The sequence below is a fragment of the Epinephelus moara genome, chromosome 22, assembly GCF_006386435.1.
Source record: "Epinephelus moara isolate mb chromosome 22, YSFRI_EMoa_1.0, whole genome shotgun sequence".
Taxonomy (NCBI): Eukaryota; Metazoa; Chordata; class Actinopteri; order Perciformes; family Serranidae; genus Epinephelus; species Epinephelus moara.
Window position 1 is genome coordinate 15185697 of NC_065527.1, and position 24102 is coordinate 15209798.

The window sequence follows — 24102 nt, forward strand, 5'->3', positions numbered from 1 at the left end:
CTCAGACATCCGCCTTGTGCTGCACGTTATAAACAAAGCAACGCCTCTGCTCGACATTGCTACAATCTGCGCTCTTTGAAAAGACAGAAAAAGTTTTCTTTTTGGACTTTTTTTTTCATCTCGGGAGTGTTCATCTCAGGACAATCACAAGTTTAAACCACAGGTAGGTTTCTGCTCCAAATGATACAGCTGTTTTGAGTTATTCTACAAGGGGAACTGGGCACTCACTTCCCAGTTGCGTGGTAGTTTTGGAGCATGTCTGAGCACGTTGTTTTTCTTGCGTTGGCAGTGTAACTCCACTGAAACACAGTTTTTAAGTTTCAGTTGAGATATGCCAACTTTATTCGAGCATAATCAATAGAAAAGGCCAACACATAGAGTAAAGCAACTCATATTTTCAGAATGTGTTTTGTTGCATATGAGGAAATGCAAAACAAGAGTTACTACATGTGCATAAACTTTTTGGGTGCGCATTTGTTTGTGTTTTTGTATTTAAAATTATGCAGTCAAGGGCGTAGTTTTTTTTTTTCAACATTGAGGGGGACACATATCAAAAGGGGGGCACCAGAAAATTTTGAGTGTCAAACATTTCATTTCCTGCTCTCGGGTGATTTTTATGCACCAATTTGTGCCTTTTCTGCACCAGTTCATGGTGTAACAGTCTTTATGAAGTCCTCCTCTACTTCCATGTTTTTATCACAGGGGAGGTTTTAAATATTGAGGGAGATGTGTCCCTCGTCCCTCTAAACCTATGCATGCATGTTTTTTTTTAGCAAGGCAAGGCACATCCTGTGTGTCAGTACAGGAACCTGATCATAAATAAACACTGCTTTTCACACATGACACTGGAGGCATGCTCACACAAAGGCAGCGAGCTTTTTTTGGGGGGGGCAAAGTTGCAAATATTATGAGAGCCATAATTGCATAACAAATCCTCTTTGCTTTCTAGCCTTGATATAAAGAAAACAAACAACAACATGCAGGAGGGTGGGCGGGGAAGAGGGGCAAGGGAGGGAGGGAGGGGACAGTGCAACTGGCTAAGTCGAAATATGAAAAAATGTTTATTAATTTAGCCTGTCTTCTGCTGGCTGCTACCAAAACAACTCCGCATCCTGACCTGCTTTCAGCGTGTGTGTATTTTTTTCCAGCTAATTCAAATTTTGAGTCAAATCCAAACGTCAATCCCATCTGAAAGATTATGAACCTGATCTGAGGAGGTCTGCTGACTGCCGTCTGCAGTGCTGATACAGAAGAATGCATCCCATGATAAACAACACCAGCTGCTTGAACTAGTAATGGTGTGATCCTCTCAAATCACCCTGACCCCCCCTAACTCTCCAACTCACTGTAGCAGTGGAGACACCCACATTTTCGATATCTTTTTACGATCTGAAAATGTAGGTCTGTGACAGCTTAGTCCAGCGGGCCTGCTGCCGCTGTGCTGATATTTCAGAACCAGGGATTTGACAGATTAAGCGAGTTCCCAAAGATTAGGGAAGCAATCATTGTTTCTGCAGATGGAAGCTGCGGACTCGTGGATTTAAAACTATATGGAGGCAATGGAGGAAGGATGGCCTGGCCTTGATTTTGGCTCCCTAAAATTGAGACTCGTTGTCCAAATCTAATCAGTGCATATGTTTCTCTCTCTCTCAGTGAACAGAGAAAGAGTTTGGGCTCATGCTGTTTTGTAACTTGGATGTTCTGGCTTAAATTGTGTGTCACATCTTTGGATTTGCAGTGGCGGTACACGCACTAATGTGTTATGTAGGCCCGCAACAGTGTTGTTGTTTTTCTCTAGAGCTTAAGCCACTTTATCACGCTGTCAAGTGAAAACATTGGATTTTCCAAAAGTCAGATTTTCAGGAATCAACATGTAAAACCTAATCATAGGAGTTATTGTTAGTCAAAAGCGCAGTGGATCATCAATTAGATGGTACGAGCATGGAGAGCCCAGTGTATGTTGTCAGCCATCAAATGTTTACCTCCAAATCTTGTTTCAGAAATAGTGAAACCAGAAAGTATAGAGTGTGTACTATTCATGCAGCTGATTTTGGACCACACATTTCGGATCATCCGAGCCTATATCCTCCCACTGTTTCCTGTTCGTGATTGCATAACAGAGTCTCACTTCTGCCAGACCAGAGCTGTCTCAGTGAATAGTTTGCTTTCTTCCCCACAGCCTGACATTTTCTAAAAAGAAAAAAAAACCACACACACTACTTTCAATAGAGAATATGCATGTAGAAACTGGTTTGACTTGGTCGAGGACAATTTGTGACTGTTGCCATGCCATGACACCAAGCCAGATTTGGAGCGGAGCCAGTTAAACGAGAGCTCCCGCTGAGGCAGCAGCACACAACACTTCCGTTTTTATATTTTGTTTTTAGGCATATCTGATAAACGAAACTAATTTACTTTGAATGTTCTTCCATGGCAGTCATTTGACATAACTCCACGTCTATGAAATTACTTTGACTAATCATTACATAAGACGTGTCGAGACAGGAGTACTCATATCTCATTGCTTGGGATTAGGTTCCTGTGAGGTTGAACTAAAACAACGCCCTCCCTGTGCTCCTCTTGACCAGGTGAAACATTAGCTCAGCGAGGCGAGCAGTTTGAGGCATACCCCTGGTGTAAACAGCAGGTGACCTAGTTGCCTCAGCCTGCTCCCCAGCCAGGCTCTCCCTGTGCTGCCAACCTGTGAACATGTGGCGAAGGTGGCCAAGTTCAGAGGAAGTCTGCTCTCTGCTTTCAATGTTAATGAGCTCTCCAGTCAGGTTTTACGTAGCAGTGTTTGCAAATAGACTTGAAAATAGGCTTAGAGGATTCCCCCCACGTTGAAGCATGAGCTGATTTCTTTCACCCCATTTTCCCGATCTGAAACGGCCTTTCATTTTTCAACATCATGGACATGACTTCTCTCACATGGCTGTGGAATCTCAACGGGGGCTGACCTCTTGTCCCCCTCAACAAAGCTCCTGCAGTGCGATGGCGGCCATGTTTTTGAAGGCCTCGGCAGAAAAATGAACCTGTTGTTTGATACTCCTCTTCCTCAGAGCTATTGTGAGATCCGGTTGGCTCCGGTCTGTTTTCTCCCAGTCAAAGGAGCATGTGTGTGCTTGTGCGTGTGTGTGTCCAAGGCGTGTTCTGCCGGACATCTCCACATTTGAAGTGCGATTAATCATTTCCTCTGAAAGACCTCTCACTGCGACGGCCACACTGCAGTCCTGTAGGTCGATGTTGATTAGTTGTCTCTTGTGGCTGTGCACAAAGACAAACGGAGAGACAGAGAGCACAAAACACATGGACTGAGTCTGGAAAGAGCAAACATAGCAACTGAAACCAAGCAGAAACCAAGACAAACAGAGAAAAGGGGCAGAATGAGAGAAAGCCAGCAGAGGGATGAAAAGAGGCTGGGGTGTATTGATGGAAACCAGAGAGTCCGTTGCTTCCTGTGTGTGTGGGTCAGTGAAGGAGGGCAGGCCCCTGGTTCTCAGGAGTCACCGGTGCCAGTGGACAAAGAGCCCTCTTGACTGGCTAATTTGATTTGCATGCAGGGCCGCAGCCTGCCTGCTCTCCTCCAGCATGACCCACAGCACAGTCTGAGCGCCTGGCTTCTCTTCACCCCCCCCCCCCTTTTCTTTCTTTAGGTTTCTCTGTTTGTCTCTCCCTCTCTTCTTCCTGGACAGAACATTCTTGTTCTTTTTTTTTCCAGTCTTGAAACTATTACCAGGGAGGGACGGATTCAGTTTTTAGCACTGGGAGTTCTCTGCCTTCAGAAAGCATGTGTAGATGATTTTGGCCATAATGCAGTATTTTAGGCATGTTTCAGTAGAGAGGTGTGTATCAGCAAGAATCTGGCAATACGACATGAATCACAACACAGGCATTATGAGTCAGTGTATTGCGATACTGTTAGCAAGTAGGGGTGTAAATCACCAGTGACGTCATGATAAAATATCATATTGATTCATTGCCGATTTTACAAAGTCTACGATTTTGATTCGATGTGATTTAGGGGCCTGTGATCGATATTATCTGCCCATTTAACACAGTCAGTTACAAAAGTAGCTGCCACCCCTTTCTCTTTTGCTTTTGACCATAAAAGACACATAAAAAAGTAACTGCAACTGCTGAAGTGCAGCAAAGTTTACTTTAGACTAACTCCACTAACACATGTAAAACAGCACATGGGATAAGTTAACCCTCAGGGCTTTCTGCCAGACAGTCCCTTTTCATTTTAACCCAAACCATCATCTGTTTCTGAAAACGTCAGGTCTGTCTGGCTGAAAGCCCTCAAGGCAAACTTCTCCAAAACAGCCATAAAACATGAATCAACAACATTATTTAACACAAGTATAAAATTCAGCTCAGTAATAACTGTCAAGGTTTAGAGACTAAAAACAGTTGTTTTTTGCTAGTCACCCATTATCATCTTTAGCATGTTTACATTGCATAAATTAGCCCAGCGGCTAGCAAACTTTTTTCCTCCACTCATAGCTTAACAAATGACCTGTGGCGTTATTATTATTCTCACCCACTGTTTGTTTAAGTGACTGTATCTACCGACAGAACAGCTCGGTTGAATTTCAGTCTGCATGCATGTTTTTTTTTTCAGCCGAACACTGCTGGAACAGAGCAGCTAATGTTGCTGTAGTGAGAGGTTACCCAGACGGGTAATGTTATGTCATGTTTTGTTGTGTTTTGTCTTAACGGCATTGTTTAGGTACGGCATGTGCTCTGTACATAACGAGTACATAACATTATCCTCTTCATCTTTCTCTTGGCTGCTTGCTTTCTGCCTGTCGCTGTTTGACAGTGACACAGACTTTCAAAATAAAAGCCTATGCTAAAGATTTGGTCGACATGGATCGATGATATTGCATCGCTTATCGTTGAATCGATATATCGATCCTAATCGATGGATTGTTACACCCCTATTAGCAAGGTGATGTATTGCGATTTTCTAAATCTCAATCTTAAGAAAGCTGTCATAGTATAAAGAACACACACCTTATAGTCCGAATCATGTAGATATCGCACTAATAACATCACTTGCTGGTTGACAACTGGCAATTTATTTGAGTTGAAGAGATATGTGAACTCTACGAACTTGTTTATTTCTGCAGCCATAATGATTAATGACCTTTGTGTCTGTTAAGAAGGACACAAAGGTCTGATCTATTTGACATTTCTAATGCTTGTTGTTTATATACTGTGTTGCGTCTTTGATAAACCAAATCTACAAAGAACAAGGCTAAACAATACACTGCTGTGGCCACAGTAAAAGTCTGGGAGCAAAACGTATTTTAGCCACCTAAAAAGACCCACGTATAAAATCAATATGAGTGTAAGTGTACACTAAATTTAGAATATTATCTCTGTTTTGCCTAAGACACTAACCAACCGAGGCAGCGGTAGATCAGCAACTACAATGTTTTGCAAAGTAGAAGTAAAAGAAATATTCTAATATAATTCTGGTCATCCGACATCATAACCTAAATTCAAACAAATATCAACGTCAAACTCAAATGTTTCGACACTTCCCCCTATTCAGTAGGGTGGGTGCGGCATTACATTTCTTCTATTCTCCCTCCTCAACTCGACCTTCTTTTTATCTGTTGGTGAGACACGCAAGTCTGCCTGCCTGTGTACCCTGTCTTCCAGGTTGTCTGTGAGACTTTCTCTATGTGTGTGTGTGTGTGTCTCTGTTGTGAGCGGTTTACAGGTGTGGCCCTTTACGTGGTCCACATGTCAGTGCAGGTCAGAACACCAGTCTCTGCCTGCTCATGTGTCTCTACTCCTTTGTGGTAGTGTGTGTGTGTACGTGAGTGTGATCATGGCTGTCGTCTCATTTTATGAGCTTTGTGTAAATAAGAAACACACCCACCCCAAAGTTCAAGCAATCTTTCATTTTATTGTCTGCAAGTCAACCTTTGCCACACCTTTTCAAAAGGGGCTTGTGTAAAATGCTAAGATATTAGTTTATTTAAAAGAACACACCTGTGTGTTTTCTGAAGTCTGGGAACGTCAAATATTGTACGAGCCCTTTTTTTCCCCACACTTTATCCAATATAACCTGAAGCATCTTCCATTTGGAAAAGTCTGAAACACAGGTTAAACCGATCACGCACTAATCGTTCTGATCTCTCTGATACCCAGGCTCTGCTACTCTTTGAAATGGATGACATCCAGGTTGAGTCCAAACCCCTGCTGGTCGACAAGGAGCTGCCGGTATGTATTCTGAACAGAGCCAAGACAAATAGTGTCTGGAAAGAATTCTCAGAAACTTGCTTGAGTGCTATATTGCTCAGCTTTGCATGATTTATATATAGGTTGTTTGTGGGGTTCATCAGTACATCTGTGGTTCAATCAGATTGCTGCGTGAAAGAATTTGTGCACATTTTAAACGAATAACACAGGTGCTGTGCACAAATAAACATGATTATAAATACTTCATTCTTCACCTGGATTTGCGTTAAGATACATACAGTGATATGCAATCATGGGATATATGTATTGGGTTTGTTTTATTTAAGTAAATGTAGCAATTCACAAAAAACCTGGATTTGGATCTACAACATAATATTGATAATAGGGTTGCAGCGATGTATTGGTTTCAAGGTATACGCTGATATAAAACATCTATGATGTTGTAAAAAGTGACACTGGATGAAGAAACTCAACTTTATTTTAGTTATTTTCAAAGGGGAGATTTTTTTTACACATACTCTCATTAACAAGATTTTTTTTAGGTTTTAGTTATAGTAATAAAACATTTGTTCAACCAACAATAAGCCTTCATTCCCTTAAGGGTCATTCTGACTGATAATACTGTAAATTCTGTGATACCATGCTATAGTGAAACTGCAATATTTGTTTTGTTTTGTTTTGTTTATTTGCACAAAATATAGATTCAGTACAAATCACTCCATATAGAGAGTAGTTTAGAGAATGTGCAGGTGACGTTGGAAACCAGAGGATCTTATGGGGTAAAGAGTAAATAAATGATTGATAAGATAAGGTTAAATAAGAGAAACAAAAATGGAATAGGAAAGAAGAAATACAAATTTTCTGAGACGGTTATGGTACCGTGAAAATCTCATACTGTTGCAACCCTAATTGATAACAATAAATAAAACACTAACTAATAGAAAGACAGATAAATGGAAGTTAAACGAGGGCAGGGTGATATGGAGAAAATCAAATATCACAATATTTTTTACCAAATATATTACAAAGATTTTGTAGGATTGATTGTTGGTGATTGGTGAGATTTTTGATAAATAATTATCAGTAATGTGGATATAATGACAGAATGGGTAAAAACAAATAATAGAACAGCTAGAACAGTCTGGTAACTTCAGAAAATGACATCACTTGCAGACTTTAAAACCAGGAAAATACAACACTTACGACATAATGATATCCAAAATCTAAGCCAATATCTCGTCTCATATCACAATATCACTATAATGTTGATATCTTGCCTCGCCCAAAGTTAAAACATAATCTTCCTTTTAAAAGTGAAAAAAAGAAAGAGTTTTCTAATCATGAGTGAGTGACCTCAGTGAGTGAACTCGAGTTGGTTTGTGTGAAAGTATCTGCGCAGCACAACTTCTGAAGGTTTCCTGACCTTTTGTCCACAACTACAAAGTTGTACAGTTGAAATGAAACTCGGTGCCTCACACGACACAGGACACACTGTATGGACGTGAAAATACATTCAGTGACAGGATGGCGCCCTCAGGATATTAGATTATAGCATGTTACAATGTAATTGCATTAGTTTTGTATTTTCATTACTCTGTTCTTTCCTCGCAGGGCCTGAGAGAGGCTGTGCTGCAGCTCGTCGTCAAGGTATGTTTGCAGACACACAAAATAACATCCAGCATTCATCATTCCCGCCAGCTGTAAAGCCTGCTTTATTATTTAAAGCTGTGTCGACAGATGATTTTGATTATTGACTGTGTATGCAGATGGTTTTATTCTATATCTTAGTATTTGAGCTTGTTTGGTACCATCTAGTGGTGGATAATAAGAAATACTAAATAACATAGTTGCTGCAGCGGCTCATCTGTCTTGGTGATGACCATTCATCCGCTGTGATTTTATTAACACTGAAATCCAATTGGGCGTCTACTAATTCAGTCGGCTACTGTAAGTGATCAAACACACTTTGGACAGATGACACAGCTACAGTACATCAACCCTTTCACTTCACACACACACACACATTATGGATGGTATATGGGTGCTGCTGAGTCTGGGGGCCTCTCAGCACCTTGGACAGCGCTCACACCCTCACAGTCAGTAAAACAACCTGCTGATCTTAAAGGTACAGTGTTGGCATGAGTAACATGTTCTCCCACCTTTGCCTCAGACGCAGTGGCTCCAGTCTGAGAGATCAGAGTGTGTGAGGTTGGGGGTTTTCTAGTGGGTGGATATATTTCACGAAGCTCTCTCAAAAGCTAATTTGCCCTTCTGGTGTCACACTGACAGCTTAGATGACCTGACGTATCCAGGGCAAGTGTCTGATATCGCTGCTGTGGCTAAGCTTCCAACTATTAGTGACGTAGGATGAGTTGGGGGTGGCAATATCAGTGCTTTACGCTTGACATTCATAGTAAATACATATGCACTTACACGTGTCGCCTTGCAGGATTATCTCGCCTGTGTAGCCTATGTGCGGGAGTGTGTCCAGTAGAGGCGGAGGGTGAGTGGAGTGAGGCGTGGTGAATCCTTAGATGTTTACTCGGTGCCCAGTAAATAGGTTATACGTCTGCTTGGATTTTCCTCCAGGGCAGATCCCATGCAGTCAAAACTGGTTTGAAAACCATCCAATAGGTCATCTTGTACAGAGTGCTAAAGCTACAGGTCAGGTTACTATAGGGCAGGCGTTTTTGTTTTTGTGGGATTCAATCTGCGCACAAACAGTTTGATTTTTGTGGTGATAATACAGAAATGTATCGCAAGCATTTTTCTTCTATAACAACAGTGTTTGGTTTGGGTTCCTCTATGAGGACATTTTGAGTTTCAGACACTTAATTTCCTGCATTCTGGTGATTTTTTTGTTTATGGTGGAAATGTCCTAAATTTCGTCAAAAGTCCTCTGCTACTATCATGTTTTTATTGATTAGGCAAATGCATATGTTCAAAATACTAAGGCGGGCGTGTCCCTCTCGAAATCTACACCTATGGAAAATACACACATGTAGAATTTAAGCTTTTATATTGAAATACATATTGGTCTGTCTGTATTCCTTATTACATCAGTCAGAGTGTTTTTTGGAGTTGTTGATGACTGTCATTAAAAGTTTAAGCTCTTTCTAGCTTTTGCTGCTGTGTCAAATTTGAGGATTTAGTCAAAGGATCCTCAGTCCAGCTGTTATTTTGGAAGTGTTTCCCCACATGTCACCGAATAATGGCTGCTGTTTTCCCCTCTCATCCATCCAGCATGTTTTCCCACTGATCACGCACCCATACGTACTCATCACGTCAACGCAGTAGCCAATGCCCTCTCTGTCTGACATTGCTTGATCCAATTTAGGGATCTCTCCATCTAGAGTTAGCTTGTTTTGACCAGCCTGCAAGGCACCATGGGAGGCTGGGGGCTTAGGCCAGCTGGTAAGCAGCGGGGGTATAAAACGCAGCTCTCAGAGCGGGGCTAAACAACTTTAGAGGCTTACCAGCATTGGGATCTATAGCTCAGGGAGCCACTACAGCGTCTATACTTGTTTCACTAGCACGCAGAGTTGGACTCTCCTGCAAACATGGTTCTGGAGGATTCTGACGTGGAAATGATTGTTGCTGAGATTGAAGTCAGCGTGAGTAGACGAAAGGATTTAATGAAATGTTTGAGTAGTTTCCAGTGAATTGTGGGATTATGCTCGCTGCTGGAGTTGTGGAACAGGTGTCAGCTCTGGATAGATAATAGTTTTAGATGTCTGTGTTGTGGCTCAGAGGAAGGAAGGGACTGGATGTCAACAAGTGGATAGATAATAAATGGTTTGGCTGTTTTGTAGTTTGGTTGGAGGGAAAGAAAGCATTTTAATGGCTTTAAGAAAATTAATACATTTCTCCAGCTACACGAGGCAGTGATTAAAAGTCAAAGTCAACTTTATTGCCAATTCTGCCATACATACAAGACAGAGGATTGAAATGCTGTTTCTATCAGACCACTGTGCTGGTATGTACAAGTATTAAAACAAAACAACACAACAACGTAACAAGGGTTTAAAAATACTCAAGAAAAAAAACAAATATTAACAAAATTAAATGTTTACCAGTTAATAATAAAGACAATAATATAGTACATATCATTTGCAAACTGAAATGCAAAAATGGAAAATCCTGTAAGGTTAATTTGTTTATTTCGTGTTTACAGATGAATTTTAATTACATTTATAATGGTGCAGATGCATTCAGGTTATAGATATCAACCTGTTGCTGGATATATTGTGATGTGCAACATGTTTTTTTAACTTTAAGATAAATTCTTGATATGTTTGCTTGGAATTTTGTCCGAATTTTATCTAAGCTTGGTCATATTTTGCATTTTTAGGAGCATGACGTGGAGACTCCTTATGGAAGAATCCACTGCACAATGAAGGGGGTTCCCAAGACTGACAGACCCGTCATCCTCACCTTCCATGACATTGGACTGAACCGTAAGCTCGGCTCCTTATTCAGCTCAGTCTAGGTGAAACATCTGTTGTTGTGCCTAAAGCCTGGGGTGTTTTGAATTACTGTACCACGTGGGACCAGATTAGTTTCACGAGGCTAACTTTATATCATTAAGTCTATTACATTACCCTATCTAAACTCTTCTGAGCGTACTGACTGATTTTTTTTTGTGTGTGTGTGTGTGTGTGTGTGTGTGTGTGTGTGTGTGTGTGTGTGTGTGTGTGTGATGGTGTCAAATATTGTGAGCCGTTGAAACATGACACCTGCACATTTTGCTAAACAAAAGTATTCTCCGGTTACGTGAGGTCATTTCTGCTTATCCGCCAAGTATCACTCACTCCTTGTATTTGGATTTTTTTCCCTCCAGACAAAACCTGCTGGGACCCGCTCTTCAACCACGAAGACATGTCAGAGATCATGCAACACTTTGCTGTGTGTCACGTAGACGCCCCCGGGCAGCATGAGGGAGCTAACACTTTTTCCACTGGGTGAGCCATTCACAAGCGCTTAATGTATACCAAACAGTCTGTGACCTTTGACTCGGCAGGTGCATCGCTGCGGATGTACTTAAGACGACCTAATTTGACAAGTGTGTTTCAGGGACAGGTGTTTATCTCGTTCAGACTAATCGCGGCTTTGATGGTGGGACTTTGCCTCATGTTAACCTGAGATAACCTGATAGTGAGACACAGATGTCTATTCCAGGCAAAAACACAGAGCAATATAGGCCAGTGATTAGATGGAGGTTATTATTAAATTGTCAATTATTAATTGGAACAATACGCTTTTTGTTTTCTAGATATGAGTACCCATCTATGGACCAAGTCTCTGAGACCCTCCCTCTGGTGTTGAAGCACTTTGGGTATGTTCAGCTGCAGTTTTCAGCCCAACGCTTCACACTCACATTTAAGATTTTTTCTAACCTGTTGTTCTAACAGTATCCGCGTATGTTTGACTGCAGGCTGAAGAGTGTTGTCGGAATGGGCATTGGAGCCGGGGCCTACATTCTGACCAGATTCGCTGTAAGTCCTAACCCCCGCCCCGCCCCCCCCCTTCAATCAGGCTTAATAATTATGAGTTTTAATCATTTTAGGATTAGCAGAGCCAGCTAATGTGTTTGGTCTTTTTGCTGATTTTGGCAATATAGCGCTGCTTATTGCTTGAGCCTGCTGAGCCATAAAAGCCTCAGGAATGTTCCAGATCAGCTCAACACTAACACTGTGCTCAGTAGGAAGTCTCACTCTGCTGACACATGGCTGACAGAGATACAGCTTTTAACTCCTTGCTGCAGCCTTTTCTGCAGCTGAAGTGTACATTATTGCATTTTTTTATGATGAAGGAAATTTTCTTTGTAACACAGAATATCTCACCAAATGAAACAGAAATTTAATTATAAAAGAAAAACATGTATGTTAATAATGTAAACGACATCCTAAAAATAACCCGCATGGCAACAGAGAACAACCCAAGAGCTGTCCAAAAGGATAAAAATAACTAAACCTAATCCAGAATATGCCTTAATGAGATTAAAGACATTAAGATTTTAAAATACTCCAAAACATTGGCAGCCTGAAGAGAGAGCACACAGTTTTTGCACGTATATTCAGCTAAACATGGCATTGTGTGTTACAGTAACAAATCACTAATTTTGTGTTGTGTGTTTTCAGCTGGACTACCCGACCATGGTGGAGGGGCTGATGCTCATCAACATCAACCCATGTGCTGAGGGATGGATGGACTGGGCTGCACACAAGGTAACAAACTTAAAAAAAAAAAAACTTAAAATAATTAGTTTAAGGGATAGTTAATCCCCAAATAAAGAGTTGTAGTGCTATTTATCAATCTTGATTGTTTCGGTGTGAGTTGCTGAGTGTTAGAGGTATGAGCTGTGGAGATGTCTGCCCTCTCTCGAATGTAATGGAACTAGATGACACTCAGCTTGTGGTGCTCAAAGCACCAAAAAAACACCTGAAAAACTCAACTTTCCAGAAATCATGACCCGGTTACTCAAGATAGTCCACAGACCCTGTTGAGAGCAGTTTCATGGAGGAACTATTTTCTATCTACTTAGCTACACCCAACCATATCATTGCGCAGAAGTGTGCATCTACTCGTGGACGAGAGGCTCGTGACAGTGTGAGATTTAAATATTAAAGGGGTCCTCCTGGGCTGAGCTGTAACATTAGGTAGCTCAGTGGGGCTAAGTGAGCTAGCAGTAGATGCACACTTCCTTCTGCGTGGTGATACGGTGATGGGTGTTGTTTGGTAGAAAGAAAATAGTTCCTGCATGAAACTGCTATTATCTAGATTGATAATTGGCACTACAGGTAGGTGGGGAAAAAATATTTTAGATTTTGGGTGAACTGTCCTTTTAAACATCACAAGAAGTTACTAAGAGCTAAGAATTTTGGACTGGCAGAGCTCACAAAACCATAAACGCTGCATTAAAGCTAAATGTAGTTTTTATGTCTGATTTCAGATCAGCGGCTGGACCCATGCTGAGCCTGACATGATCATCACCCACCTCTTTGGAAAGGTACACCTTCGAACTCTCTTTGAGTCACAGCTTTTCAAGGTCTTTGGGTCCCAGCGACCTCATCAGATTTTGTGTTTGGTCATCACAGGAGGAGATCCACCACAACCAGGACCTGATCGGAACATACCGCCACCACATCTTAAACACCATGAACCAGTTTAACCTGCATCTCTTTGTCAAGTCCTACGAAAGGTAAAGAAAACACAGTTGTCTGGAAATACACTTAGTTAAGTACAACATGAGATGCTAAAGGTTGCAGAATCTTAACATTTGATTAAGTAAAATAAGAAGATTTTCTGTAACGTATGGTTTTCTTTACAGTCGGAGGGATCTGGAAATTGAGAGGCCGGTCCCTGGCAGCAACGTCAGAACCCTCAAGTAAGTTGTCATCAAGCAACAGTCATCAGCATCACTTGCCATGTATTTAGTTTGAATCACAATATCATATTAAATACGTTATTGTGTGTGTCTCCTTTATCCAGGTGCCCTTCTCTGCTGGTGGTTGGCGACAGCTCTCCTGCTGTGGAGGCTGTGGTGAGTTGATACGCAATCTCAGTCTTTCACACAGCCATTAAAAACAAGGATCTAATGCAAATGATTAGACGTCCCACCCCCGTTAACCGTTAGCTAACTTGTGCTGGACGTGTTTTCCGTTCACTCCAGTCACCCATTTAAGCCCAAGAGATATGCAAGGTTCAATCAGTGAGGACATGATTTAAGCGAGAACAAAGTTGGGAACAGAATTAAAGTGACATGGCGTAGTTTTAATCTGTTAAAGGTTAAAAGATTTATGCGCCAAATCCCCCAAACAGCATTACCAATTTGTTAGCACCTATTAGCCATTGCAAGCGATTTACATGCGTACATACAGTACTTTTTTATTTCCAGATTCACAATTTAACATTTTAAATACTTTGTATTTTGTTTTCTTGGATTTTTAATTACATTTGTTTTACATTATAATGCAGTGTTTACGTGTGTGGACCCCAGAGAGAGTAGTTGCTACCTCAGTAGTGGCTAACGGGGATCCAACTGAATAAATTATTTTAGCCAACAATTTATATATTCAACCTGCAAAATACGACTGATCATGCAAGATAATTTACTGAATATATGTGTTTTGTTTGTACCCACAGGTTGAGTGCAACACCAAGCTGGACCCAACAAAGACTACCCTGCTTAAGGTAAGATGGCCTCCGATCTGCCGCCCTCATGTCCCGTACCCTCATTCAGATTATAATAGCCTTGATGGACATGCATCAGCTGATAAGATTCCAGTGGCTCAGCATTTACTCAGTGACATATTAACCAGGGGTAGAAAAGCTGTATGCGTCCTCAGAGGCGACGTGCGTATGCGTATCACCTCTGAGCACGCAATCTGCTGCGGCTGACCTACTTGTGTTGGCCTGTGGCAACCTTTTATGACCCGCCGCTGAAACCAAATGGCTGTTAGGGCTAAAATGGATGCCATTTATCGGGGTTAACTGTTCAGGGTCTAGAGGAACACCGATTTGAGGTGGCAGGGACAAGGTGTTCGGCGTGTTCAAATGGGACTGTGTAAATGGGGGGTAATGGGGCGTGTGTCGACCCACTGCTGTGCGAATGTACAAGCGCCAGCATGCTAAATGCTAATAACCTTTTCTGTGTTTCTCCTCCTCTCTCCAGATGGCAGACTGCGGAGGCATGCCCCAGGTGGACCAGGTGTGTATGTCTGTGTTTGTGCGACAGAAACGGAGACACTGGTAGTGTTGTAGAGCAGGCGGGGCAGGGCTGGATAATCGGCACAGAGGGTCAGGTGGACGGGATGGATGGCATAAGAAGGATGCACTTAAGAGCATTAGCAAGTGGCAGACATGAACCACAGTTGTCAGGTTGTAATCCTCCACCCTGTGCAGCACCTGCTCACAGCAGCTGTCATATCTCAGACCCTGAGCAGTAAGCTGCTGGATGAGAGATAGAGTATGTAAACAAGTGTGATAATTAATGACAAGAGGACTAATTATCTCCATTTTTTTTTCCTTCTCTGCAGCCTGCCAAACTGACAGAAGCTTTCAAGTACTTCATTCAAGGCATGGGATACAGTAAGTATTTAAAACATGCAGTATTTTTACCTTGGTCACTTCTCAGGAATGTTGAGGTTAGATTTGCATAAACTTATTTTTTTAAACATTGTACTTAAATTCTTTTGGAGTGTTAGCAGAGTTCACCCACACTCTCCTCTTCACCTCTGTGTTGGTTAATAAATGACTTGTGCTCACTGGGGCCTAACTTGAACTCAGCGTAAGGTCAACTTCAGATGTTTTTTTTTGCACTACAGTGTGCAGCATATCATCATGCTCAGCAGTAGATGAAGATTTCAAGTAGTATCACTCGAGTAAAAATATTTAATTCAAAGCATTTTAATGTAGTTGGTTGAGGTTGAATTGATTCTACATATTTTATATACTTTTGAGTGGTTTGATTTATTGTATTACATTAAATTGTACTTTTTAGGCTCATTATAGGTCTTTAAAACTAGTAACTATAGCTTTCAGATGTACGCAGTAGTGGAGTAAAAAGTACATTTCCCTCTTAAAAGCCCAGTGTGAAGGATTTAGTGGCATCTTGCGTTTAGGTTGCAGATTGCAACCATCTGAATACCCCTCCACTCACCGCTCCCTATCCAAGCATGTTGCGCATGATTGCGCTAAAAGAGCATGTCCATTTAATGTGCTCGTGTTTTAGTGAACGGTAAACTGAACGCATCACTTTGCAACTCATGAACTTGAAAGTGAGAGTTAACAAGGCTGGTTTTGAGGCACCCATGCTGACACAGTGCAACACTGTTGTTTTACATGTTTCCCTCCTCTTGGCAAGTGCTAATGGCACTTTAGGCAACGCAGCTACCAGCACTGCTGAAGCCACTTCATAAGTTCATATTCGAAGGACTATTATGCGCAAATCAGTCCAGTCCTTTTTTTCTATGCAAATTGTGCCAGCCGGGTCCAAACCAGGGAAGCTTCCAACAAGTCTTGATAGATATCTGCGTGTGAATGGTGATTTCAAGATAATTTTTTCTTTAAAAAAACATGACATGAACGTAAAATGGTTAATTTTTTGGGACTATGAACGTGAAATAGTTTATTTTAAACTGTGTGAACTGAACTGTAAGCTAGTGTTTGTGAGGTGTGAACGTGCACAAGACTGCCTACAGTGGCCTTCACTCCACCATAAAAACACAAAAGGCCTTCTCTAGTGTCAGTGTTTGGTTTGTCCCTTCTGGGCTACTGTAGAAACATGATGACCCTGCTAATGGTCCCTGTGTGGATATGAAGGGCTCACTCTAAGGTTAAGAAAACACAATTTGTAGATCCAGGTGATTATACACTACTGAAAATATAACTCTAAATATAATATTCCATTTCTGCCAATAGATCCATGTTAATCCTACACACTGCAAGAAATTAAAACACTCAAGTAAAGTAAAAGTGCCTCAGAAATGTACTTGAGTAACTTAGTTTCTTCCTGGCAGCATTGCAGTAATCTTCAGTCAACAGTGCATTTACTAAATCCTTCCTCCCTCCTCCCTCAGTGCCCGCTGCCAGCATGACCCGCCTGGTTCGCTCCCGCACCGCCTCTGGCTCCAGCGTCACCTCCTTCGATGGCAACCGCTCCCGCTCCCACACCGCCGATGGCAACCGCTCCCGCTCACACACCAACGAGGGCGCTCGCAGCCGCAGCCAAACGGCCGAGAACCGCGGTCGCTCCCACACGGACGGCTCCATGGACGGCACGGGCAACAGCAGCGTGGACCAAGCCGTGCCCAAGTCCACCGAAGTGTCCTGCTAAGTTGATCTTAACTCTCCAGGCACCCAAACCTCTCAAGGTCCCTTCGGTTTGTGCTGCGCTGCCTCTAACTGACACACAGACACACACATTCCTACGCACATACACACAGATGTGAAGAGGGACATTAAGATAGTTAACCTGGAATTGTAAAAACGCACAATGCAGATGATTCAGTGCAGCTGAGATGCAACAATTTAAAAATATGATGTCTTACGAGTGTGACGTCAGGGTCAACTGTATGTCTGTTATTGTCCGAGGGACTCAAACACATCTGAACAGAGCGTGCTCCTGAGCTCCTCGGTCAGGTGCGTGTGTAGTTAGGGGCAACGCAGCATTTTGGGACACCGAAGCAGAGAATGTCGGAGAAAGCTGTGGCTACACCAGCTTGTACATGTATCTCTCATAATCTCTCATACATATAAAAACATGTTTTAATTTCAATCTCTGTTCCCTCATCCCATTTGTATCCATTTTTACCATATTGACACAGCTTTCTCAAATATACCTGACTGTAAATGACTGTTTTCTTTTCTCACTGTAATTGTTTGATCATTTATTTCTTTATTTTCCATGTCTGAAGTGTTGTCGTATGTGTGTAGGAGCAGATTTGTAGATGTGGAGAGAGAATGGGGAGGCACTTGGATCAATGAAAAGGGCAGTTTGCCTCACAAATTGCAATGTAACTTTAAACATTTAAGGGACAGACTTCAAGTGTATCATGTATATACAGCAAATAATATTGTTTCACCATGCCAATATCCATTACCCTTGAGGTTTTTTTTTTCCCAAACCAGCTGTTATTTTAATGATTATTCATCTTTTCACTGGCAAACTTGTAAATCTTTTTCAGGAATCAAACGATCATGGCTGTATGCTTTGTCATTAATCAAAACACTCTGAAATACAAAATTCAAAAAGCTTTTACATTGTATGCTTTATTAATGGATCATGGCTTCAGACAAAATGTTTTTTTTCCTTTTTTTTCAATGATGATTTCTATGCAATCAAGCACAATGGAACAAAGATGTGCCATGGAATTTTTTTTTAGACGTGATGCTCCTATGTGGTTGTGGTTTTTTGGGGTGTGTGAAGTGATCGGTCCACATGTTAACACGAGGATAGCCATAGAACTTACCCGACTCCTTCTACTCCCGTATTTTACTTGCACTACAGCAACATTCTGCTTTGTAGAACACATACACAGCTTTGTAAAGATGTGATGCACAACTGTCTAATGCTGTAGAAAAGCATTAAAATGACATAACAGTTTGTATTTATTAAAAAAATGACAATAAAAAAACTTGTAACTGATCTTCCCTGATCCTGTCATTATTGCATATAGGTGGACACGTGGTCCTGAAGTGAGGCTCTGTCTTTGGCATCTCAGTCTTTTTCTGCTTTTTTTTTAATGTTTACTATAAAGTTAATTTCATGAAATATAAAGAAAATATCTACATTAAAGCCTTATTATGTAAGTTGGCTTGTGAGTTTAAAGACAGACAATGTTGACCGCTCTTGAAAGCGTCTCAAGAACATTACATATGTTATGACATATGCAAAGAGCTACAAATAAATTAAGCCTTCAATGTTTCACACACTCACTGGCTGAATATTGTTTTTCTTTCATTTGCAAAGCAGTTCTTCAAATATTCTTCAAAAGCACACCATGCTTTATGAATCCAATCTGGAGACACATATATATTTCATATTTACAGATTTTTCCAATAGGAAAAAAGACCATAAGAAAATCCCTTGTACACACACATCACACAAATACAAAACATTCCTTAATAAAAAGAAGCCAGAAGAAAGTCGGGATCCTCCACAGGGCAGAGAGCTCGATTGCCGCCTGTCAGTTCACGACTTCTGGGTAACCATAGTAACTCTCCAGCTCAGCGAAGATGTCATTGGGGTTCTTGCAGCTGAGGTTGCAGAAGCAGGCCTGGATCCACAGCATCTTCCAGGTGAATCCCATCCCGTTAGGACACTCGAACTCCACGTCAATGGTTTTGGACTTGTAGGGGATGCAGCAGCGCTCGTCTGTGCAGACGCCGCAGTATTTGGGCCTGTACGGCTTCCTGCTGGTGCAGCCAGAGATGGTGAGGTTTGAGGGCAGCTCCTCCCTGTAGATGTTCAGGCATTTCTTCCCCGGCTGATAAAGGAAGGAGCAGAAAGGCGTAAAGTCTGGGAACCTTTATAACATCCAGTTTTTATTTTATTTTAAATCATCGTTTGACTGCTTAAGAGTTACTACCTTGATGTGTTTGGTGATGTCGACTTCACAGGGCCGCAGGTTGCAAAGGCGAGACTCTTTGACCAGCTCACACTGCTCGTTGGCGTTAGAGATCCTCAGGGACAGGCCGCGGCCACAGGTCTTTGAGCAAGGGCTCCATGAGGTAGTCTGGGTAATGCAGTTCTTGTGCCAGCTCCTGGTCTCAGCTGCGAGGGCTGGATCAGCATAGAGACGTAAGGTAAATAGAGTGTGTTTACAACCGGTTACAATTCATTGTTGATACACACTGATGCATCTTGGTTTAATGCCAAAGTCTGTGTCGTGTCAGCTTAAAGCTACAGTTGTTTTTTTTTTATAGAAATAACCTTTTGTCATATTTGCTGAAATGGTTACTTTATCCTGAAAGAAGCACATGAGAAAGATCGTCTGAATAAAATCATGTCTCTACTCTTTCTACTGCTTCCAGTGGCATCGCTAGAATCTACAGTGGTGCACCAAAAACAACCAATCAGAGCTGTCAATCATGTCAATGACTCTGTGAACTTTGGTCAAACTGTCAAACTAGGCAGCACTGATCAAGTATGAATCAAGATTCTGTTACTGCACTGCCTGTTTCTCACCTCAAATGTTTCCAGAAACACATTTAATGTACTGTTTAGCTGTAAAATGAGACCCGGCCACCATTTGGAAACTAAAGAACCAAGCACTACCCACCAGCTCGACCAGCTTCCTCATTTAACAGCTAAACAGATTTTGATTGATGTTTGATCAGCGCTGCCTAGTTTGACAGTTTGACCACAGTTCATGGAGTCATTGACATGATTGACAGCTGCATTGGAGACTCCTCCGCTTTGATTTGTTGATTTAATCTCCATGCAGTAAGGCCATTAGAGGCGGTACAAAGCAACAGAGTAGGCAGATAAGTTTGATTGTTTTCACAGATTGCCTGTCTGAATGTGACAAAAACTTATATTTTTGCAAAGTTACATTCAAACAACAAAATAAAACCCGTAAAATGATGTTAAATGATAAAGATATCAACACAATGATTCAAACTGACAACAGAGAAAAGCCCCAAAAGAAAAGCATTTACCAAAAGAAGCATAGGAACCCTGCACCGCCTCTACTGTCTCTGTTTTTACTCTTAATCTTTAAATTGTGCTCGCCTCGTAATCTGGATCTGATTTGTATCCTTATGCAACACAAAGAGATCTTCGTTCACACTGATCCCTCTGCAGCACTGCTGCAATAAAGGTCTGGAAACTGGACATGACCCAAAAACATTGTGAGGGCTTCCACAGGAAAGGATTGGTCTGTCCCTGCACACACACACACACACACACACACACACACACACACACATACACACACACACACACCCAAACCTCATGATCCTTCTGGACTACACGCTGTACTCACATAACTGCAGATGTTTGTACTGGCAATCTTAAACACAGCTGCTGCTACTTATCAAATCCAAGCTATCTATCCACTAGAAACAAACAATATGAATTCTTTCTTCCAGCAAATATTCACAGTACTTGTAAATTAACAGTAATCCTTTATCAGAAATATTCAAAGAGTTGAAAATATATGTAAATAAAAGGCCATGAAGGAGTTTTTTGGAAATAATTTGCATTTCCTGGCCTCTGACAAACTTTTTTTCAGAGAACCGCATCTACTCATAAACAAAGTTAACTATATCCTTCGGATCACAGTGCTTTAAAAAGCTTCCTGAACCTAAGAATAAGTTCACATAACCATGCTTTTAGAGCGATGACAATGATTCTTTTAAAACAATTGGCTTGTTCCCTCGCATTACCTAGTTTGTGTGTTCTCTTACAATACTTGAAGCATCCCTTTGATTTCGCTCGCCTTGATGTTTTCAGACTGTGAACTGTGATGCATTTCAGTGGGCTGGAAGGAAATTAGGGGAGTTGGCAGTGCTATGGGGAATTGTGTAAAAGAAAAAGATCAAGAGGAGTTTGCAAGATAAAGCCCAACTTCACTGAGCAACAGAATACATTACCCCCCACCCCACCCTAGTGTATATATAACCAAGGCGTCCTACCCTCTACTGCGTGACGTGGTGCCGTCTTGCGCCCTCTTTTGGGTTCATCACAGATCCATTGCTCACAGCATTGTCCCTTGACTTTGACCCGCCGTGGGGTTTGGCACCACACCCGCGGAGGCTGGGACTCGGTGCACAGCGCCACACAGCCGATGGCACCGTTCACACACACGCACTGGTATTTACAGCTGGGCTTGAAGCTCTGCCCGTTGCGGTAGATCACGCCATCATGCTCGCAGCCCGTTCCCACCATATCTGGTGGACAAATGACAAGCGGTCACATATTGTAGAGACATGCAAGGCACACTGCAAACACTTGAGAGCTACATTACAGTCAAACATTTATGAGTGAAAATATTCTTGGAGGTAATATCTGTGACATTGTAGGATGAATGTGTTTCTGGTTTGACACTTATTGTTTCAGGCTGATATCACACAATAACAATGCTGTGAATGATAACACAATAAAATATAAAATACATTACAAGTGACCATTTCAGTGTGAAAAGTGGATAGTCTAAATTAGATTTAGGCATAATTTTGGGCGTCGGATATTGAGTTGGATATTATTTCCCATGTGTAAACAGCCCCAATGACAAGTGAAAGTCAGAGTTTTGATGTCAGCAAGTCACCCCAATATGTGGTTTATTATATGACCCACATCACATTTATGGACATGCAACTGTCATTGCATTTGAAGTGACTTAATTCAGCAGGATATCCAACACATCCCTATGCCTAAGTGACAGAACAGATTGTTTGCAATGACTCCAAAAATGACATATATGACCAATAACAGCTGCCATTTTAAACACGTGGTTTGAAACCATAAGTAATTCATAAGGTCTAGGAAAAGATCATGGTTTGGGTTAAAGTATGTTTGTTAAATAACTTTTAAGTTTGTAAATACATATGTACCTCACCAATGTTCAGTAAGTTAATGTTGACTTTTCGTTTCACGCTGGACACAGACAGTGCTCTCCTGGGTGAAAGTCCTGTGTTTGTTTGACTCTGTTGCTAGTTGATCTGTACTGGAAACCTGATCTTATCTATGCATGTGCAAAGATAGTTAGGTTAATGGTTGCAATTTGTTTTTCCTATGATGGCATAGGCATGACCTGTCCTACTCTACCTCTGACTGGTTAGTACTTGTTGCTTTCATTGGCTGGATTACTTAGGTTTAGGCATGAGGGGTTAGATCTGTTAAGGTTAGGGTAAGAGGGTAGGGTGGGTTATGCCTTCGCCATCCCAGAAAAAAAAGCTTGCCTTAGGGTTACACATTGACCTAGAATGGTTATGGTTAGGACAGCCCGTGGTCAGAGGAAAGGACCTGAACAAATCGGGTTTATAGTACGGATTGGTAGTGACAGAGCCATCCATCCACCCTGAACTCCTGCCTCCTGCCTGGACTTTCTTGCTCTTTATACTACGTCACCCAACTTCCTCCTTGGCTCCTGTCATAATCACAATGGCCACTTGACGTTCCCATCGAACAATAAGACGTAAATATGGGTTGTACTAAGCTGCTTGTACAGATGACCTAGATGGCCCTTTATGATAGCAGCTAACAGAGCTCTGCACATGAATATCTGCTGTCAAAATGCAACAACAAAATACTGAAATATCAAACAAAAATCAGAGAAAATGAAGGAATGGCTTACTGCTGCCTGTGCTGCCAAGCAGACAGCATTAAAATGCATCAGTATTCTGGATGAGTGACATCTGTATTGTTGCTAGGACAACCAGTATTGATATGGCAGCAAACACCTGCTCTACTCAAATACAGAATATAAGCTAGAACCTGCAGTGTAAAATCTGTTGTTTGTTTTGTCGGCTTTGGTGAGTGACACTTACATGCACACAATCCTTTTTCGTACCTAGGCTTGTCCGAGCTGTAGTCACAGTACAGTCCCTTGTGGTAGTCGCACGTGTCTGCCTCGTTGCACACCTCGCCCACCTGCCGGGCACAGGTCTTGCAGCAGTCGCAGCCATCCATAAGGAGGCTCACGCCCGGCGGACAAGTAGGGGTGACCTTGGGGCAATCGCAGGGCCACTTGCAGTACTGCGTGCGGTTGTAAAGGTCCGCAGCTGGGGATGTGAAGGCTGTGGCAGGCGGCATGGCAGTGGAATTCTGGGAGTAGGCCTGGAGAGAGAAAAGTGGACAAATTAGACCTGAAATACAGTCTCAACAACAAAAATAACACTGACATATAATGTTTGTGTTCACAGTATGACCAACTGCCTTCTCAATATGCAATTATTAACTGAATGCACCTTAATGAACCTTGCTTTGATCACACAAAGTTATAGGCTTCAGGAGCTACTCTCTCAGCAAAATCAAAATGCCATCTTTTATTACATGAAAGGTATTTGACCCATGTGGCGAGGCAATATTCTTAATATCCGTAATCCTGAATTCTTTCATATCCTGCCCTCTGTGGTAACCACAAAGTTGCTGATCCTACCGGTCTCAAACACCTCTGTTTCACTTCCAACACGGTGAAACACAGCCTGCTAACATCTGCTCACATGCTGTGACATAAATCAATTAAGCCTCTGAAAATGAATGGAACACCCAGTGGAGATAATCTTATCAAATCAATGACATGCATGTACTTAACACTCTGGAAGTGTTCCATCATCATATTTAAAATCTGCAACTGTGCTGAACAGTTACAAAATCCTGCCAGTGAAACTTAATCAACAAGCCCATCCTCACTGTCTTTTGACTCTTACAAGCTGTTC

The 24102-nt window shown here is 41.7% G+C and overlaps 2 protein-coding genes across 4 annotated transcripts in view; one reads left to right on the forward strand and one right to left on the reverse strand.

Moving 5' to 3' along the window:
* ndrg1a (N-myc downstream regulated 1a) lies at positions 1 to 18364 on the forward strand. Of its 2 annotated transcripts, XM_050035655.1 has the most exons (16): positions 1 to 163; positions 6166 to 6237; positions 7828 to 7863; positions 10568 to 10673; positions 11057 to 11177; positions 11489 to 11551; positions 11651 to 11711; positions 12357 to 12443; positions 13169 to 13225; positions 13314 to 13417; positions 13547 to 13603; positions 13708 to 13759; positions 14362 to 14409; positions 14891 to 14926; positions 15255 to 15306; positions 16797 to 18364. In XM_050035655.1, exons 2-16 carry the CDS (start codon positions 6184 to 6186, stop codon positions 17051 to 17053), a joined length of 1191 nt encoding a protein of 396 aa, XP_049891612.1. In that variant the 5' UTR covers positions 1 to 163; positions 6166 to 6183; the 3' UTR covers positions 17054 to 18364. The 2 variants fall into 2 exon arrangements, with proteins under 2 accessions (XP_049891612.1, XP_049891613.1); XM_050035656.1 differs by lacking the exons at positions 1 to 163; positions 6166 to 6237; positions 7828 to 7863 and adding an exon at positions 9651 to 9830.
* ccn4a (cellular communication network factor 4a) overlaps positions 17828 to 24102 on the reverse strand; it is a 17429-nt gene continuing 11154 nt past the window's right edge. For both annotated transcript variants that reach the window (XM_050035659.1, XM_050035658.1), the window contains exons 2-5: positions 23212 to 23500; positions 21358 to 21612; positions 19308 to 19501; positions 17828 to 19205 (exon numbers count right to left, since the gene is read on the reverse strand). In XM_050035659.1, the coding sequence (XP_049891616.1) occupies positions 18906 to 19205; positions 19308 to 19501; positions 21358 to 21612; positions 23212 to 23476 (1014 nt within the window). In that variant the 5' untranslated portion in view covers positions 23477 to 23500 and the 3' untranslated portion in view covers positions 17828 to 18905. The remainder of the gene's footprint in view (positions 19206 to 19307; positions 19502 to 21357; positions 21613 to 23211; positions 23501 to 24102) is intronic.

Bases quoted from the DNA above. Each gene is read 5' to 3' on its own strand.
- ndrg1a (XM_050035655.1), top strand. From the start codon at position 6,184: ATGGATGACATCCAGGTTGAGTCCAAACCCCTGCTGGTCGACAAGGAG. The intron at 7,864-10,567 runs GTATGTTTGCAG...TTGCATTTTTAG, and splicing joins TGCTGCAGCTCGTCGTCAAG to GAGCATGACGTGGAGACTCC. The intron at 13,226-13,313 runs GTACACCTTCGA...TGGTCATCACAG, and splicing joins TCACCCACCTCTTTGGAAAG to GAGGAGATCCACCACAACCA.